Raw genomic sequence first — 18,709 nt, forward strand, 5'->3', positions numbered from 1 at the left:
GTTTTGTTGTTGTTGTTATTCTCAAGACAAATTAATTTGTGGTCAAACAGCACCACGAAACCTGAATTACACAAGAAGAAAAGAAGAAAATTAGAAACAAATGTGCTTTAAAATGGTAAGTGTTTAGTGTCTGAAATGTGAAATGACAGCACTAAAAGCTCTGATACAGTACAGGACAACTAAACAAGTAAAAAACAAAATAACTGCAAAAATCCTTTAAGAATAATTGAATTCAAAAAAAGTGAATCAGACATCAAGAGTTTCTCCTTTTATATCATATCTTATTCTCTTTCATCATCACGTGTGCATTGATCATTTATAACAAGAGCAAACATAAAGGTGGCTGAATACAGGAAATTTCCAATCCTTTTGGGGATCACTAATATACCATAAATACCAAACAGTATATAAACATGAAGCACTGTGAGCATATCATACCAACAGATTCACACATTAAACAGAAATATAAAATGCTCAGAGTTTTTAAAATAATGTTTCATGTATTTACATTTATATAATTTTGGAACTCTAAAATAAACCCAAACAAAACAGTAAAACACTGGGCATCACACTTTATATTGTCAAAAACACTGATCAGTTCAACATTTTCTTTTGAAAAAGTGCCAAATAAATTGGGGCATTGTTATTATATTGTTTATTTCCTCATTATTTTCAAGAACCAGCAGCTCACATGTCAGTTTTCAGATTCCATATACATTCAAAACTGACAAAACCAGGGATTTGTCTTTGGCATACAGTTAATCTTCTATATAATGTATATAATATTTCTTTAGGAGAAGCTGGGCTGTGAATGAAACAATCAACAATTTTCAGTAGTTTCCTTCCATAACTCTCCTGTCACAATCAATTTTCTATTTTCTTTTTTTGCATAGTTTTATAAATTCAAATGCAAATAGTGCTGTGCAGTCTGGGTTTTTAAAACCAACATTTAATGCCAACACTGTCATTGTTTTTTCCCCCCCACTATACTATGGGACTTAAGCCAAATGCAGCCTTTAAACTCCCTTTATTGTAACACTGTTGATTTTGATGTAATAATTCATGATTGTTCCAAACATTTTGCATAAGCTAAATGTGTACCTAAGTTTTGATGTTGTGCTTGGATGATTTTTGTACTTAATTCTGTAGATACATGTATCCTGTACCACAACACTTGTAAAATATTAGCATGAAAATGCTTGTAAAATATCAACAGTTTGATTTTTCATGGGAATGAATCCTTGAAAAATCCAGAGAAAAGTTCCAGAGCAGTAGCACATACATAATGTGTGTAAGTTTGACTAGCACTAAATACAGTAGTAACACTTTCATGGCTGTAGCCTGCAAAATATCCAAAGTTATTTCCATAACATGGAGCTACAGTCATTGTAAATCCCACTATTATTAGCCAGCATTAGATATTTGATGATCTATCGGTATCTACATTTATTGGCTGCTGACTGAAAAAATTTAAAGTAAAGAAGAGAAGGGAGAAACACCCTTCAACCATGTTATGTGGGTTTGAATTTGCATAGTTTGCCCAACAAAGGGTGCTTGCAACTTCCCTTTTGGCAGTAAATGTGTTTGCAACATCAGTGTTGCATTGGTGTCCAACTAGTCCAAGCAGAGTTGGGCAATGTACAAACAAGTAAATAAATAACTACACATAGCAACTATCGAGGAAATCTGTTTGTGTTTTCTGTGCCTGAAAGGAGAAAAAATATCAGCCGATATATCAGAATATCTCATTTTTAAATTCACCCAATATTGGTGTCGATCTTAAAAGTTTCCCCTTTAACTTTGGTTATTGATTACTATTTAAATTACAAGCAAGGAGATTGCATTGTCATTAGACAAATATCAAGTAAGTTTTCATACCTCTTTACTTGAACACTGTGTCTATGGTAAGACAAGATAAAAGTAATTCATATTTTTGGGGATTATGTTGGAGTTAAAAGCACAAAAGTGTCAACAAGACCTTTGCTAAAGATGCACTAACAGATATAGGACCTGCCTAATAAGAGCATCAAAATCAGTGCAGCAAAAATATAAACAAATAAACAAAGGTCAAAGCTCTTGAAGATCCAATATCCAAATGTATGAGAACATAGAGACTAAGTGCCCTAATCAAATACTGAAACCTCAGCAATCAGTTGCATGTTTTTATGTATAAGTGACTGGATAATGAGTAACTGCACCCATCTACATAGGATATCAGTTTTCCAGTAGCTCTAGGCTATAGGGAGAATTCCGAATGTATGTGCAGGTCAGAACTATCCAGGAAGTCTGTGGAAAAGACACTAGGGGGAGTTTGGAGAGCCAGTGATGGACTTTTCTCTTCTCTATCTCTTTCTGTGGTAAGATTCAACCAGTCCATACTGTCCAACCCTTGCTCCCATGACGCCGTGTCTGAGGTATCCATGGGAGAAAGGGGGTGGTTCAGAATGCTGGAAGTGCACAGCATTTGGTTGTGAAGGTCATCAATCAAGCTAAGTAGACCTCCGGGCTCCACCCCGAGAAGAGGCCTTCCAGTGGTGCTTTCGAGGAAGTCCTCAAGGCGCCCACTTTCAGCATGACTAAGGTGTTGTTTCTGTCCTGTGGTGTCGGCCACAGTTTGAAGCTCAGGCTGCAAAGAGGGGTCAGGGTGTGGAGTGCCACAGCTGGGGGGAATGGGGGGAGACGGGGGCAGCAACACCTGGAGTGGCGAGGGAGGAAGTGAACAAGCAGAGGAGTCTCGATTAAGGCGGTTCAGAGAGAGGTCTGGTGGAGGCTTACAGGAAGTTTCTGAAAGGAAACACAAAGATAACATTAAAACAACAAAAATAGAAAGAACTCTAAACCAAGTATTAGGGGCAAAAGAAGATTATTTACACCTCTCTCTCTATTTCCATCTGCAGTAATTTATATTTAGTGGCTCGCTCTGTTCTGGAGCATATCTCCAGGGAAGGCTTAAGGCAGTGAAACCAAAAGCACGACCCCCACACAGAACCCAGCAGGTATTAGTGACAACAAATCAAAACACTGATTAAGTCAGAAACCTACAGAGTAACTAAATATAGCTTAGAGCTTGACCAATCAGCGGGCCAATATTACTAGCTGATATACGCTATTTGCTGATAACTACCAATCCATGATTCCATAATGGAATTGCTGAACATTTAAATGAGATGTGATGAAAATGTGACGACAAAAAGCCAATGGGGAAAAAAACAACAACTTTGGACCTCTTGAGCTTTTTCAGTGCCCCTGCTACTCCAGATTGAGTTGAAAACGGTGATGAACATGTTGTTGAGGGCAAAAAACTCAAACATGATCTATCTATCTATCTATCTATCTATCTATCTATCTATCTATCTATCTATCTATCTATCTATCTATCTATCTATCTATCTATCTATCTATCTATCTATCTATCTATCGATCTTGAGATCTAGAGATCTAGAGATCTTGAGATCTAGAGATCTTGAGATCTTACCTCCTCTCTGCAAGATGATGTCAATGAAATCATCTTCATGATCTGTGTCCTGATGAGAAACAACATGTTATGTTTTAAACTACATATAGTGTTACTATATGATACAAATGCCTCATGTGAAAGCCCATGATCAAAAACATAGTTTAAAAAAAGGGTACATTTTGCAACTGAAATGTCTTTTTTAATCATCATACTTTGTCAACGGGAGATGAGGCTGCTGTCTGAACAGAAGCCGGAGATACAGGACTAAACAAGTCCTCCAGATTTGGGCACACCTCCTGGTAGAGATAAGAGGAAGTGAGCGAAAATGAATGAAGAACTAAAAAGTTCCAAGTCCTGTTCCAGGCCCACCATGACAAATTATTCACATCAATCCTGGATTACTTACACCCTGAGAAGGAGATGAAGGGGTGTTTTTTCCTGAGGGAGCAGGCTCTTGGTCCCTGAAGAATGGCTGTAGACTGGGAAGTGCTGACAAACACTGAGCTGTGCCCTGGTGTGGTTTCTCTACAGACACTTGAATTACTCCATTCTGTGTTTTCAATTAAAGAACAAAATTGGAAAGGACTGTAAGCACCGTAAAAGTAATAAAAGTCAGCAGTACTGATGTAGTTACCAGTAAATTTATTCATAAGATGTAGACAAGTTCTAAATCAAGTGTCACAGAAGGCAAAAACGAGACACGGAAAAATTGCTAATCAGGATACAGTGTTCCACTAAATCCTGAGGTGTTTGAGGCAGGCTTTGGCCCAGTGACCACGCGCTCCAGCACACCTGCACTCGGCAGGATATACTGTGCATCTCAATTAGCCAAAATGCAATAGAGTCTTTGTTCTTCCTCCATTAACACCGTAAATCATCGTAATGGAGGATGTCGTAGGAGTAATTAGCAAAGCAATAATAATCAGCATCGGGCTAGTGTCAGAGACTTATCAAGGACCGCTGTCATTGTCTCAAACAGCATACATCATTAATTTTCGATGCGATTGCACTCACTAGAGCAGTTCTCTCACACTCTCATGTTTCTCTATCTCTTTGTGGCGCATTAACAGACTTGTTTCAGCACTGGAGATGGCTCAGGGGGTGTGTGGTTTTCATTGAGATTAAACTGTATAACTCATCAAATATAAAAAGAAATGGTACAAATATTTAAGAAAATTACCTCAGATCTTTTATACGGAAACTTCATGGTTAGCAAATAAAAAGATCCCAAGGATTTTGGTTTTTCTCCTCTCACTGTAGTCTAATAGAGATAAATGATATTTAAAAATACAATTGCTTAAAGCCTCGAAGATGATGTGCCTTTTGAGATCCTTGATATGACAGATAATCTATATACCTCAGAGTCAGCAATTTTTATTACAAAATTTTGCTACGAAAGAAATATGCTCTGAGCTAAAACCCACTCATAATGGCATATTGACCATACTGATCTACTGTAAGAGCTGTGAAATGTAACACTTTAATTTTTTTCAATGTAGTTACAGTGGGGTAAAAAAATAGTTGATCCCCTGTTGAAGAGTCTCTAATTGTTATGGTAGTTTTGTGTTAATGGAGAGAGACAGAATATAAACCAAAAATCCAGAAATGTACATTGATTTTTATGTTAATGACCGAAATAAGTACTTGATCCCAAAGTAGAGAAACTGTTGTTGGTTAGCTCAGCAGTAAGGCATTTCTTGTAGAAGGTCACCAGGTTTGCACACATCACAGGTGACCCCCCATCTTTAAAGAAATCTTAAAATCCTTTTGGTTTCTTCGATGGCTCTTGGCAACTCAGAGCTTCAGCTCTCTCCACAGATTTTCTATAAGACTGAAGTCGGAAGACTGCCTAGGGTACTCCATGACCTTAATGTGCGTCTTTGGTCACTCTTTTGTTGCCTTGGCGGTGTTTTGTGTCACTGTCATGCTTGAAGACCCATTCATGATCCACCTTCAGTGTTCTGGCTGACGGAAGGAGATTGTCATCCAAGATTTACATGGCCCTGTCCATTGGCCCCTCATTGAAGTCATCATGTACCCTCAGCAGAAAAACAGCTCCAGTGCAGAATGTTTCCACCTCCGTGCTTGACTGTAGCATTGGTGTTCATACTCAGCATTTCTCTTACTCCAAATATGGTGAGTTAAACTGATGCCAAATAGCTTAATTTTGGTTTCTTTTGACCACAGCACTTCCTCCCAAGCCTTCAAATTTAAGATGGGCCTGTACATGTGGCTTCTTGAGCAGGGGATCCTTTTGGGTGCTGCAAGATTTCAATCTATTACAGTGTAGCATGTCACCAATGGTGTTCTTGGTGACTGTGGTCCCAACTGCCTTTAGACTATTAACAAGCAGTAGATCAGCCCAAATCTACACAGGAGGACTGTGTAGATTTGGGCAGATCCACCACTAGGGCTGCCACGATTAGTCGACTAGTCACGATTACGTCGACTATCAAAATCGTCGACGACTGATTTAATAGTCGACGTGTCGTTTGAAGCTTTGTAAGATCACAAAAGACGCAGGAATAAGTAGTAGGATTTAAGAGTGTAATAACGGACTGAAACAGAAGATGGCAGCACTGCATGTACAAGGATGCCGGCTGCCGTTAAACCCCGAAGAAGAAGAAGAAGCTGTGTCCCAGAATTCATAGCGCAGCCCAGCTCAGTTTCCAACAATGGCGGCAGCTAGTTAGTTTTAATATTACTCTTATTATTCTTTCTGGGTCACAAAATAAACGTTTAACATATTTTCAGACGAGAATGTAGCTGTGTAAACCTCAAATATCTGCTCAGTTTATCAAGACACCACATATTTTCAAAAGCGCTCCGACGTTTTCGGAGACGTCTGTTACCCACTAGCTCGATAGCTAGCCAGGGGCAAGGCTCACTAGAGCCCGTGAGAACACCGGACTCCCGGCAAATCGTTTTCAAACCCACTGCCATCTTTCGCTACTCAGATTAAACATATATGAGTCACTTAGATAACTTAAAAATGTTATTGTTTGGCTTTTTTTAGTATTGTATTTGTTCCTGAGTAAATCGGTTTAGCTGAGATTAAAGTTATAGTTTTTACACAGCTGAATAAACGTCAAGCAGACAGCTGATTATCAGAAGTGTGAGATGCTCGAGAATATACTCCGGTGTCCCGTTATATTTTAGATAGCAAGGAGTTTATTAAACTTCACCGAAACAATCTGCTAATTTCATTAAAATTTAATAAACTATCATCTTGTCTTTATTTTTAGTTAGCACATACCTTAAACACTTAAAGCTGTAAGCTAATGATAGTTATATAAGAGCAGATGCATGCTGGTGCAATAAGCTGTAGTTTTACGTCCAATGGATGCATGATCTGATTAGTCGACTAATCGCAAAAATAATCGGTGACTAGTCGACTATCAAAATAATCGTTTGTGGCAGCCCTATCCACCACCTTTCTCATGATTATTCTCACCCCATGAGGCAAGATCTTACATGGAGTGGCAGACCAAGAGGGATTGATGGTCGTTTTAGATTTCTTCCATGGCGCCTCAACAGATCCTTACCTTCTCATCAAGTCTTGTAATCGATTCCAGCCTTGTGCAGATTGACATTGTTTGACAACTCTTGGCCTATGGTGGTGGAGAGGTGGAGAGAGACAGATAGCCTCTCTACTTTTAAAGATTAGGCCTAACACTTTCTGTTTTGATAAAACATATAGTTAGGGCTGGATCAGGTGACCCTGAATTCTCCCTTAGTCATGCTCCAGTAGGTTTAGGTTGCTGGGGGGTTCCCATCATGACCTGAGTGTTTCTTCTTCTGTCACCTTTTTGACTCACTATGTGTTTATACACCTCTCTGCATGTAATTATTAGTTACTATTAATTTCTGGCTGTCTTCCACAGTGTGTCTTTGTCCTGTCTTCATCCCTTCACCCCAACCAATCATGGCAGATGCCTGCCCCTCCCTGAACCTGGTTCTGCTGGAGGTCTTGTCTTGTTAAAAGGGAGTTTTGTCTTCTCATTATAGTTCATAGTTTCCTCTGTTTTTTCTGTAGTATTTTAGGGCCTTTAGCTTGGAATATAAAGTGGAAACTGTTGTTGTGATTTGGCGCTATATAAATAAAATTGTAAAAGGTTAGAATGGAAGAAAGTGATGCTGTGGACAGGTGTGTTTTATGCACATAACGAGTTGAGATCTTTGATTGATTGACCGATCGATTGACCGATTGATCGATCTTTGTTCCACGTGGGCACATCTGTGGAAGCCAGAATTCTGGCTGATTTGTAGGGGATCAAATACTTATTTTACTCAATGACATGCAATTCAGTTCAAAATTTTATGTAATGTGTTTTTTCTAGAGTTTTGGTTGATATTCTGTCTCTCTGTTAAAATTAAGCTACCATAAAATTTAGACGCTTTCCATTTCTTTGTACATGAGCACACTTGTGAATTCAGCAGGGAATCAAAGAATCATTTCTCCCATTCTATACACTATCTAAGTTTGGGCAACAAAGTCATATCAGAAATGTCTTGTTTTAATCCTCACCTTAGTGTGCTTTTTCACAAACTTCACTTGCATGCTTTGCTGAGCTTTACTATCAGCTCTGGTCAGCTTAACGGGGTTGTGGCCTGGACGTTTGGCTGGAGTAGACTGGAGTCGCTATAGGAACAAATGAGGTAGTTATCAATGTAAGAAATGAACGGACAGCAAAGCAATGAAACAAATTTCATGCAGTCCAGCTCAATTAACAATGATCTGCTTATCCGTTTTTGGTCTGCCTTTGTACACCACCAACCTAAAAGCTACTCGGCTTCCTGATGCTTCTACAAAAAGGCCAGCCTTAAGTGCAACATCCACCTGTAGGATCTGAATACAGCTTTGCCCTGAGTTGCTGAGTTGAGCTTGATACTTTTTTGCAGGAAATGCAGAGATCAGTGCCTGTGTGGCCAACATTAATGCTGTATAGACTATATCGCACTATATATTTATATAATAAATTAATCTATGTAAATATGACTGACAAAGCTTTTGTGAGTCAGTCTCTCTACATTTTAACACTAATGCTATCATTGTAAAACTTAGTAAAATGAATCTTCTTAAACATTATGTTGAGTATTGCAGTACTGTTTGATATTCTTTACATTTAACTATAATTGTAATTCTGTAGCTCAAAAAGCAACAAGATTGCATGCACACGGAGTTTACGTACCTGCAGTGTAATGTGATTGGTTGCTTTTCCCTCAGCAGGGTCCTTTATTTTGTTTCCAGTAAGGTGATTGGTCAGCGCGATCAGAAAATGGTTACCGTTGGTGTCAGTGACCAAGGTTGGGGTGGAGTCAATCTTAAGGTGGTCCAGTGAGAAAGAGGCACTTGAGCCTGACTGCTGTTTCAGGTATGCTTGAGGCACCTGTTCAACAGAAAAGAGAACTTTTATGGGAAGAACCGACACAGTCTAGTCTACACTTCACTGCATACCAGCATGGCAACAAATTAACTTCCGTTTTGATTCATCATACTCAGTGCTTGCTAGATATGATATAATTATTCTCTTTATTCTAAATTCTTACCAGAGCTGATTGTTCAGGATCCTTCTTAAGAGCAGAACTTTACAAGCAATGCAGTTAAATAAAACTCCAACCCCACACACTATAGATAAAAGCCAGTCCTAACCTTAGATGGCTGCTGCTGCTGCTGCTTCACCTGCTGTTTGGGCACCTGTTGCTGCTTCAGCTGTATTTTGGTCTGAATCTGGATTTGCTGTAGTTGTTTAGTCTGTTGTTTAGTCTTCATTTGCTGAGGCAACATGTGTGATTTTTGTTGCTTCAGTAGAAGCTGTTGCTTCAGCTGCATCTGTTGCACGTGCTTTGACTGCTGATGCTGCTGTTGTGACTGCAGCAGGAGCTGCTTTTGCTGGTTTTGAGATTTTTTCTTTCTCTGCTGACAAAGTTTCTGCAGGTCGTGCTGATTCTCCAGCGTCTGATTCTGGATGTTGTGCTTCTGCTGCTGCTGTAGCAGGACTTTCTGTATGGTGTGTTGTTGAGCCAGCTGCTCCTCCTGTGTTTGGGTTGAGGACTGCGGCAATCCATGAGTGATTGGGGACTGGAAAGTTTTCTCAGGTTTAACTTCTTCTTCCTCGATTACTTCCTGTTTCACAATTACCTTGGTAATATCCATCTCTTGTGAAATAGGTGATTTTTGCGAGGGAAATCGATCAAAGTCCATTGAGAAGGCAACATCGGGCTCATCGAGAGGTTCTTCTTTTACCCCGAGAGGACTGATTGGCTCTGGAGCCTTTCCTCTGTCTCCATTTTCCAGCTGCATTTTTAGCACCTCCACCAATCTCTGTTTCTGCCACAACATCCTGGTCAGTGCCTCTATCTGCTTATCTTTCTCCTGCAGCAATCTGTCTTTATCAACACTCAGTACAGGAGCTGTGCTCGTAGTGGCTGGGACACCTGAAGATACTGAGGAGCGTCTTTGAAGAGAGGCAGACTTTAAAGAGTATTGACAAGGAGTGGGAGTCGAGCATCGAGGCTCCTCTTTAACGTTTGTGGAGAGTTGAGCAACTGAAGATGGCTGGAGGCTCAATTGGTTGAGAGGTGAACTCATCTATTGAGAGAAGAAATAGGTAATCTATAAGTGTAAAGCAAACTGTGTGTCTGCAGTTTTAATTATATAATGGTTCACCTTACAATATACAAGGAGCTGACAAATTAAAGGAAAAACTTGAATACCTATGGTCCAGTGCCTCTGTTACAGTGTGGGATCTGAGCGATCACCTTTATTCTGTCATTAAACATTTCTGCCTAATGCATGGGGACTCTTCCAGGCTGATAGTGTCAGAGGGGCAGCTGAACAGTTGATGAGTACAGAAATAAGAGGAATCATGTGCTGTAGGATTTTTACAGAATTGAACTAATTTTGGTGACATGTCATGGTTTAACATAGCGGTCCCCAACCCCCGGGCCAGAGAGCGGAACCGTTCCGTGAGTCGTTTGGTACCAGGCTGCGAGACTTGAGGCTTGGGTGTGAAATTTATAGTTTTCAGGGTTTTTATCATTATTTTTTTTAGCGTTTTTATCATTAACTCTGTTTCCCTGGGTGTTTTCCTGTGTGTTATGAATAAATCTTTTTTTTGGTACCGGTACTGGTTTTATTTTGTTGTATTTATCTGTGACACCTTAAAGGCCGGTCTGTGAAAATATTGTCAAATATAAACTGATCCGTGGCGCAAAAAATTTTGGGGACTGCTGGTTTAACACCTCACAAAGACATGCAAATTGGGTTTTCCTTTAATTTGTCATACAAATGTACTTCATGTTCATTCATGTTTTATGGTGGAACGTGAGATTCACATTATGGATGTGCATCCAGAAAAACTGTGTGACGCTGTCATGTCAATATGGACCAAAATCTCTGAGGAATGTTTCACTTTTTTTTACCATAGCCATAATGTTTATTATTGCTATGTTTATAATTATTGTTTTTGTTAATATAATAAAATCTATCATCTTCCACTTGTCAACTTCATTAGCAATATAAGTGTCTCATTATCAACACTTGTATTTTAGTTTTGATCTTGAACTTGTCAAACAAGGAAGTTCTGAGAGGAAGTGAATTTATCACTGTGACACTTAAATATGTGTAATGCACGGCTTTCTTCAGTAAATTTCTGAAGTCCTCTAAGGTTTATTATAGCAACAAAAAGGTATTACCAGCTCCCCTAAGAGGTCACTGTTAAAACTGGCGTCTTCTGGACTCATGGCAGTCGGTGAGGGAATGAAGGAGACAGCTGAAGAGGCAAGGCTCCCATTGCAGGTCATGAACTGTTGAGGTTTTGCTGCATTTAGGCTCCCACTGCTGCCCGCTTCAGCTACACAAAAATGTCCAGAAAGACTGGTATTAGACAGTTAACAGAAAGTTTATATACTCTTTCTAGGATCACCTCTATGCGTGTATTGTTACTGGTGATGATGATCGCAGCGCTCTTGGATGATTTTCCTGCTCCTTCAGCCCCTGGCCCTGTGGTACACCCTGCTGTTGGAGAGGAGGTAGTGTCACTGCCTCGGCTTAATTCCTGATATGTCCTCAGCCTCTCAATGAGGTCGTTTTTGGTGCCGGAGACGGGCAAGTTACGCAGCTTTAATTCGGACTTCAGTTCCGCAACCTGATGTAAAGACAGCATTAAAAAAAGAATTGAGATAGAAGAAAGAGAGATGGGGAAAGCAAAGAGATTAGGATAAATTTGAAAGGGAAATCAAAACGGGAACAAGAAGAAGAAGTAATCCATCACTGTCTCATTGTTTAACTTCGCTGAGCTGGTTGGCTCCATCGAATGAAAGAAACCTTGAGGATTTTTTTTCCATGCATCACATCACATCTCCCATTTACTCCATCTAAAGGGTACGAATGTCAGGCCAGCTGCTCCAGCCTCTCTCTTCTCTTTACCTTAGTCTCAGTTCAAGAGTGGTTTCAGTTGTACCATTTGAATGGACCAGTCACCTTCAACTTCAACTCCACTACAACTCCAGATTGTAGAATCAGCTACTACAGCCAGTTAGTCTCATTCCAGCCTTTTGAATTAATCTGCAAACCTGCTTGTTTAACCCTGCCTCTCCTCCAGCTCCAGCCTCTCCTCCAGCCCCCCTGCCACTATATTTTTCAAGAGAAATCTCTGGATTCCCTGAACATATTGCTGCTGTGGCTCCCACCTGGCCACAGCCACCCACTTAGCCCTACCATTACTACACAGTTTTAATACATCGCTTAACTCCAGCCTTTATTGATAAATCGTCCGTTCCTGCTATAAACCTAGCTTGGTTCTGACAGGTCATAGCACAGACAGATATTTATTTAGACTTTTAATTCTTTACTGAATGCTTAGTATGCAGTCATGCATGTTACTCATATTATAAAAACGACACATAAGGTAGGAAAGGTATCTCTGGGATGTGCATGTCGCTGTGCAATTTACCTTCATTTCATCGAGGTTTGGAGGCAGAGACACTGGTTTGGTTCCACCTAGCGGGACAGAACTTAGACAGGTGTGGACGAAATGTTTAGAGAAGTCTAAAGGTGCACCAGCAGGTCGAGGTGGGGAGGAGGAGGTGTGCATAGACTTAGAGGAGGAAGATGGCTGCTGAGCTGTCTGGGATCTGCTGGGCAAAAATACAGTGACACAAAAGTAAATCTTAACAGGTGCTCTTGAATTCTGAAAACAGAAGTTTATGTCCCATGTTCCTTCCAGCCTTTGAACGTGCAATCCTTCAGACTCCACAGAAGAGCATGCATCTGGACTTACTTAGTTGGTGCAGGGAGGATGGTGTGGTAGCGCTGCTGCTGCTGACTGAGGATCTGGAGCTGCAAGAAGAGCTGCTGCTGCTGGAGGATCTTGGCATAGGATGAATCCAGATGAGGAGGAGGCTCTTTATCTCCCTTCTGATCAGGAGGGATGTACTGATGGTACTTTAACTTTTTTATCTGGAAAGCACCCCCATTAACAGCAAGTCATTATTTCAGCACTACAGTACAGCATTTCAGACAAATATTTGCCTTCTCTTAGCTGTAGCTACACTGGGTATGTGGAATGCCAGCATTAGAATAGTTTCCTCAGAGAAGGAGAAGTTTCTACCTTTGGTTTGTCCTTGGTTTTCTTGTGTCTCAGTCCAGAGCGGTCACAGTTTGGTTTGGGTTGTGGCTAAAAAAAAAAAAAAGATGAGTAATTTTAATGAGAGTAAAATGAAACTTTAAACCACAATATGAGGGAAGCAAAATGAGAAACCCACAACACATGCGAGATTTCCTGTTACCACCAGAGTTCACTTCATCATCTGCAGTTCTGAACAGCTCTCAATAATAATTTTATCAATTAGCACTAACAGCTAAAATAATCATTTACGAAAGCTCATAATTTAGTCGTCATTGTGACAGGACTGAAGCGGTCCAGTCTAATGTATGCGTGTCTAACAACTAACGGAGCTGAACTGACAGATGTTACCTTGTTGGCACCTGTCCTCAGGAGAGATGACGCCCCTGTCTCATTGGTCAGCTTGAGTGAAATGGGTGACCCAGAGGTTGGTAGGAGAGAAGGAGCTGTAGGTGGGACCTGATTGGTTTGATGGAAACACTGGTTGATCATTCATGGCTAAACTGCAAGGCATCAAAAAGAATCATCCCATTTGAAAAGGTCTTCATTTTTTTTAAAGTAGTGAACATCGAAGATTGTGGTAAATGTAAAATTACATAGCAGAAAAGGTTTACATACAAAACGCACAATGTTCACAAATGCTCAATTTGTCGTCCCCCCCCTCCCCCTCCAGACGCATGGCAAATGTCCATACGACAATCAAACTCATCTCATAGATGTCTGGAGTCGCTGCATCCACTGCTGTTACTTAGAGGCTGGTGGATCGATCCAAATATAAATACTCTCGATACCGACACTGGTATTGGATGGATATTTTGTTTCTATCCTCTAAGCTCTAACCCACTAAACTGTGTTTGCTAAATCATTATTTTTTGGAAGCTGAAAAAATAAACTTCAAACATGCACTACAACTATATGTTGACTGTCACAAGTATATTATTTATAGCGCATTTAAACAACAGAAGATCCAAAGTGCTTTAGAGACAGGAACATTTACAATCCAGTGAGTCATCACACACCGCTCTCCCCTACGTAAGCTGCCTTTGTAAGTTGGAAGTATCTGTATCGGTACTGGCATTAGCAACATTGGTCATGTATTTACTTGGTATGGGATCAATACCAAAAATCTGCAGTATGTAACACGACTATAGCCTATTAGCTTGGTTTGGAAGTACTGTTGTTGATGCACTTCAATGAGGGAAGAACTGGATTTTAATTTATTCAGTGAATAAATCTCCAGGTAGTTTTCACTGCTTTTTATTCAGTAATTAAATGATACAAAACAGTACTTTTCCGTGCCACGGATAAAACCTATGCATCAGATGGTTGATGTAGCGAAATGCTAAACTTGCTAGTGTGTGAGTGAGTGGGTGCTCAAAATGTTGTTATTTTCCCCTCACCACAGCCCGGTTATCCCCTCTGTGACAACTGCACCCACTATAAACTCTCCCACACTGTGCTACACCACCACCACTGGTAAATCTGATGCAGGTCAAATATACACAGACAAATGCACTAATTCACAGCCTCTACATTGCTTTTAAGCTGTGGATTTACAGTCTTGCATACATTCTGCACAGCATCTTAGTCCCACTCTCTGCAGTGATCCTACCTGTGTAGGAGACGGGATGCCATGGCCTGTCAGTGTTTCCTTTGGAGTGGGCAGAGGTCCCAGGCCCAACGAACAACCCTCCTCACTGACAGACGTGGACTGCTCTGGAGACAGACTGTCATTAGTGTCCTCATCAAATGAAGAGTTCTCTCCCGAGGCTCTTTGAAACTGCGTCTCTGAGAGGAGAAGGAAGGATTGTGGGGGAGACGAGGGAAGGAAATAAACATTATCTAGTTAAATTAAACCATAAAATAAATGTACTACCCGGTGATTCTACGTCCTTGCCCAAGTCTGTGTGCCTGTGTAACACTATCACTTGCATTAACAGGAGCTGAGCCACTGGACTTCTGCTTGTGACTCTAACACCCTGTGGGCACCTCCAAAGTCAGACAAATTATCACCGGTGCCTCCTCCACAAGTATCGGTGACTCATCAAAGGCTTGCATTTGTTAATGTTCAATATCCTACAAAAATGCACACAAGACACTCGTTCCCAGTGTCTCGTCAACAACTGACACAGAGAGCTAGAGAGCTGTCTAAACTACTTAAACACTTTTCTGTAGTCATATCATGTCCACCAGAGCCAGTCCTAGATGCACCTGTGATCAGTCAGGTTTTTGTCAAGCATTTTGCTTTTCATTCATCTATGTTCATTTCCCACACAGCCAAACAAAGCTTTTATAACAGTTTTTATGTAACAGATGGCGTCTCTCTAAGGATGACGTTGTGCTGAGGATTCTGAAGGATCGTCTGTGTAATTTATGCGATGACTATTTGAACTGTTTATGTGACGGCTTCCCCTGTTTATGCCTGCTATACTAATAATATTCTCTTTAAAATATCTTTAAAATATGTTTCGTATGCAACAGATAAATGCAGCTGAGCGTGATATAATAGTAAATCAGATACAGCAATGTAAAAAACTGCAAAGAAAATTGTCAACCACATGCCCAAAGTTTTCTTATTAGCCAACCACAGGAAGGTTAAGACATCTTACAGCATAGCTTTAATCCAAGCCTGCCAGCTTTCCCATGCGCCATATCATATAATCATTTCATTATTATGCAGACTTATGAGTCTTCACAGGGATTTAAGGAATAAAAGTACCCGCTAGGATCCCCAGGACTGCTGTAGAGCCATTTTTTTTAATAATAGAACTGAGTTATTAAATTACAGGAGGTGCTAACGGGCAGTAGCCCACTGCTATTTAGAACACACTGCTGTCCATTAATTTACCATCAGCAGGTAATGATGAAAAGACAACACGGGGCTGATTTAATAATGTAATGACTCGCTTACAGCTGTGCTGTGTGTGGGTGTGAGTGCATCATGCTTTGTATGCTCATATGTCAACCTCATCTAGCTAGTTCCTGGTGCTCCTACCAAAAGTGGCGGTAATGTAATTGTGTTTATTGTGTAGCAGTGACAGAGATGGATATTCCACTGACACAGTCTGTTATTAAATCTCAACCTTCTTCCTCTACACATCAATCAAGCAGCTGGACCCACCGATTCCTTGCTCCCACAGTACAAAGAAAAAAAAAGTGTTCTATATACAAATCCCACTTAGACGATCCTCATCCTTATTTCAGGAAGTTTCTTTTATTCTTGGAGCTGTATGATGCCAGTGAGAGCAGACAACACATTCTCACTCCCAAAGTGTAACATTTAAGGCTAGGTGACAAATCATCGGTATATTACGCTTAGGAAATTAGGAAACATGAGAACTGTTTGGAATAAATCTACACATGTACGTTTATTTTACTTAAATCGCTTTGAAAACGCCTAGGGCTGGAATACAGGGCTGGAACACGTGTTACCACGGGAGCTTCCCTCTATTCAATTTCATCCACAATCGGCCGTGTAGCATAGGAACGTGGAAGGTCACCAAAGAACGCCTCGGGACGTGAAAAATCATCGGTATATCACGCGCGAGTGAGAACGGGCTGGAGCAGATGTACTTGATATGGCCAACTCAAACACAGAATTCAAATCCACCTGCTGCGCAAATCTCTTGACTACAATGGGCAACCAAACATATAGAAAATGACCTTGGTGGGTAAAATCTCACTGCTATATGTCAGTAGACTGCAGTCAACTGAACTCTGTTTTCTTAATTCTCTTAATTTAAGTTCATAATCCTAGCTACCGTGGCCATTGTAGGACAAACATGTTCAAGATAGCCAAGAGAGATCAAAACATTGCATTTACACCGGACCCCATAACAGCCATAGCAAAAAAACTGGAGTCTTTGATAGCTACACATGCCAGATGAGAAGTGTTCATGTCTATTTACTCTGGAGGAGACTGTAAAACTTTGTGAAAGGAGTTGAACACGAGTCAATGAGTCACTTCTTTTGCTGAGGATATCCTTTTATGTTAGTAAGCACTGCTATTTTTGCCGCTGTTAGCCCGCACAAGTGAAACTTTTGTTGAAGTGGATCTAACATTGTTGGTCTCAAAAACTCTCAAATGATGTGAGAAAGTTATCAAACTGTTTGTCAGAGGGGAAATGTGACTGTTAAAACACTCGAGTCTCACATTAGTTGACACAACATTAGCATATAACCAGCTAACTGTGTTGTTTAGTTGCGTCATTGTCAGCTGTCCAGAGATGGAAGGGTGATATATCTGATCTGCTGACAATAAGTAATTGCAACAATATTAGAATAAAAAAGCATGTTTATGGACTTTTTCATGTGTTACAGCTCTGACTCGCATTTTTGCTTCTTTGGTAAAGTGGACCCCTTTTCAGATGATAAAATATCGCTAACATAGCTAAAGACACAAATCAAAATTTGCGTTCGTTGCTGTGTATTTTTAATGGGTTGATTCTAAGTTTATGACAATGCATCTATTTGTTGGAAGATGTAGTTGCGCACTAATCAATGTATATTTATGAATACAGCATTCTTTTTTTCTATTAAATTACCTCAAAAAATTACTGGAAAAGAGCTAAAAGCGCTCATTTCAGACTATAGATGAACTGAGGAAGCTCCATTAAGGGCCAGTGAGAAACAACTAAGGATTATTTTTTTAGTGATCTATTCTGAAAATATTAATATGCAATTGAATTAAGCTTAATAGGTCCCCGTTATTTTAAAATGTCACCTCTTCAATTAGCAAGTGATTCTCTATTAACAGGCGCTGTGATTGTTTAAAACCAACCGAGAACAGAGAAGGAAGCAGTATCTTCGTCTCTTGTCTGTTAAAATGGGAATCAGAGGTCATGCATCATTTACAATTACCCCCCTCCAACCTTTCCAAACTCATAGAATTGATCAATTGAAGTGTTTGCCTGTCAGTGCGCTGTTTGTGAAAAATTTGTATGTTAGGAGGTTTTTGTTGACAGGTATGGGTGCCTGTGTGAGTATGTGGTGAGGACAACTGAAGCATCTGGGATCTGGGAGGAAACATCAGTATGTTCATGATAGGTGGAGGAAGGGGCCAGGAGGGATGTCCTGTCAGGAGCCTCACAGTGTGGGTGTGTTTTGATGAAAATCTATATCACACTTCCTTCCTCCACACAGACTGTGTGCAGGAAATTATATAGCAATAGTACACTTGTTGATTGTTGAGGGGGCAGAAATAATAAAACAAAATTTGCAAAGTAAGGCCTTCTAAAGTTGGCATGACTAATGTGTTATTGTGCAACAACCCTACATATCGAGACTGTGTGTTTGTGTATTGATGGCTGGAAAATAGAGACTTACAGATAAGCTCTTGAAAGGCTTACACAAGTTGTCCGCAATAACTGCATCTATCTGCTTAAGATCATTATATCTGGTCTCAATGCTTTGTTTGTGGGTTTTTTTCTCTGTGGTCAGCTTATTGCAATCAACCATAAATAATTCTGCACTTATAACATTTAAGATAATAATTTCCTCCACTCAGCAGAAGTAATCCTGAGAGGGGTTTACATTGATCCAGCTTAAGATGGCAGCAACCCAATAAATAATTTGGTGAAATTGCAAAAACATGATGTAAAGGGCAAGTTGAGTCCTGTTTATT

General features: G+C 40.1%; 1 protein-coding gene across 1 annotated transcript in view; it reads right to left on the reverse strand.

Annotated features, from left to right (window-relative positions):
• Positions 1-255: 255 nt before the first annotated feature.
• LOC146388912 (myocardin-related transcription factor A-like) overlaps positions 256-18,709 on the reverse strand; it is a 32,902-nt gene continuing 14,448 nt past the window's right edge. The window contains exons 6-19 of the mRNA XM_084926485.1: positions 14,699-14,874; positions 13,438-13,545; positions 13,072-13,137; positions 12,742-12,920; positions 12,415-12,598; positions 11,406-11,607; positions 11,156-11,313; positions 9,111-10,049; positions 8,650-8,847; positions 7,986-8,099; positions 3,864-4,007; positions 3,670-3,753; positions 3,476-3,524; positions 256-2,784 (exon numbers count right to left, since the gene is read on the reverse strand). Coding sequence (XP_084782611.1) covers positions 2,237-2,784; positions 3,476-3,524; positions 3,670-3,753; positions 3,864-4,007; positions 7,986-8,099; positions 8,650-8,847; positions 9,111-10,049; positions 11,156-11,313; positions 11,406-11,607; positions 12,415-12,598; positions 12,742-12,920; positions 13,072-13,137; positions 13,438-13,545; positions 14,699-14,874 — 3,149 coding nt within the window. The 3' untranslated portion in view covers positions 256-2,236. The remainder of the gene's footprint in view (positions 2,785-3,475; positions 3,525-3,669; positions 3,754-3,863; positions 4,008-7,985; positions 8,100-8,649; positions 8,848-9,110; positions 10,050-11,155; positions 11,314-11,405; positions 11,608-12,414; positions 12,599-12,741; positions 12,921-13,071; positions 13,138-13,437; positions 13,546-14,698; positions 14,875-18,709) is intronic.

The sequence above is a fragment of the Perissodus microlepis genome, chromosome 4 (genome assembly GCF_051167445.1).
Source record: "Perissodus microlepis isolate ML-2025 ecotype Zambia chromosome 4, ASM5116744v1, whole genome shotgun sequence".
Taxonomy (NCBI): domain Eukaryota; kingdom Metazoa; phylum Chordata; class Actinopteri; order Cichliformes; family Cichlidae; genus Perissodus; species Perissodus microlepis.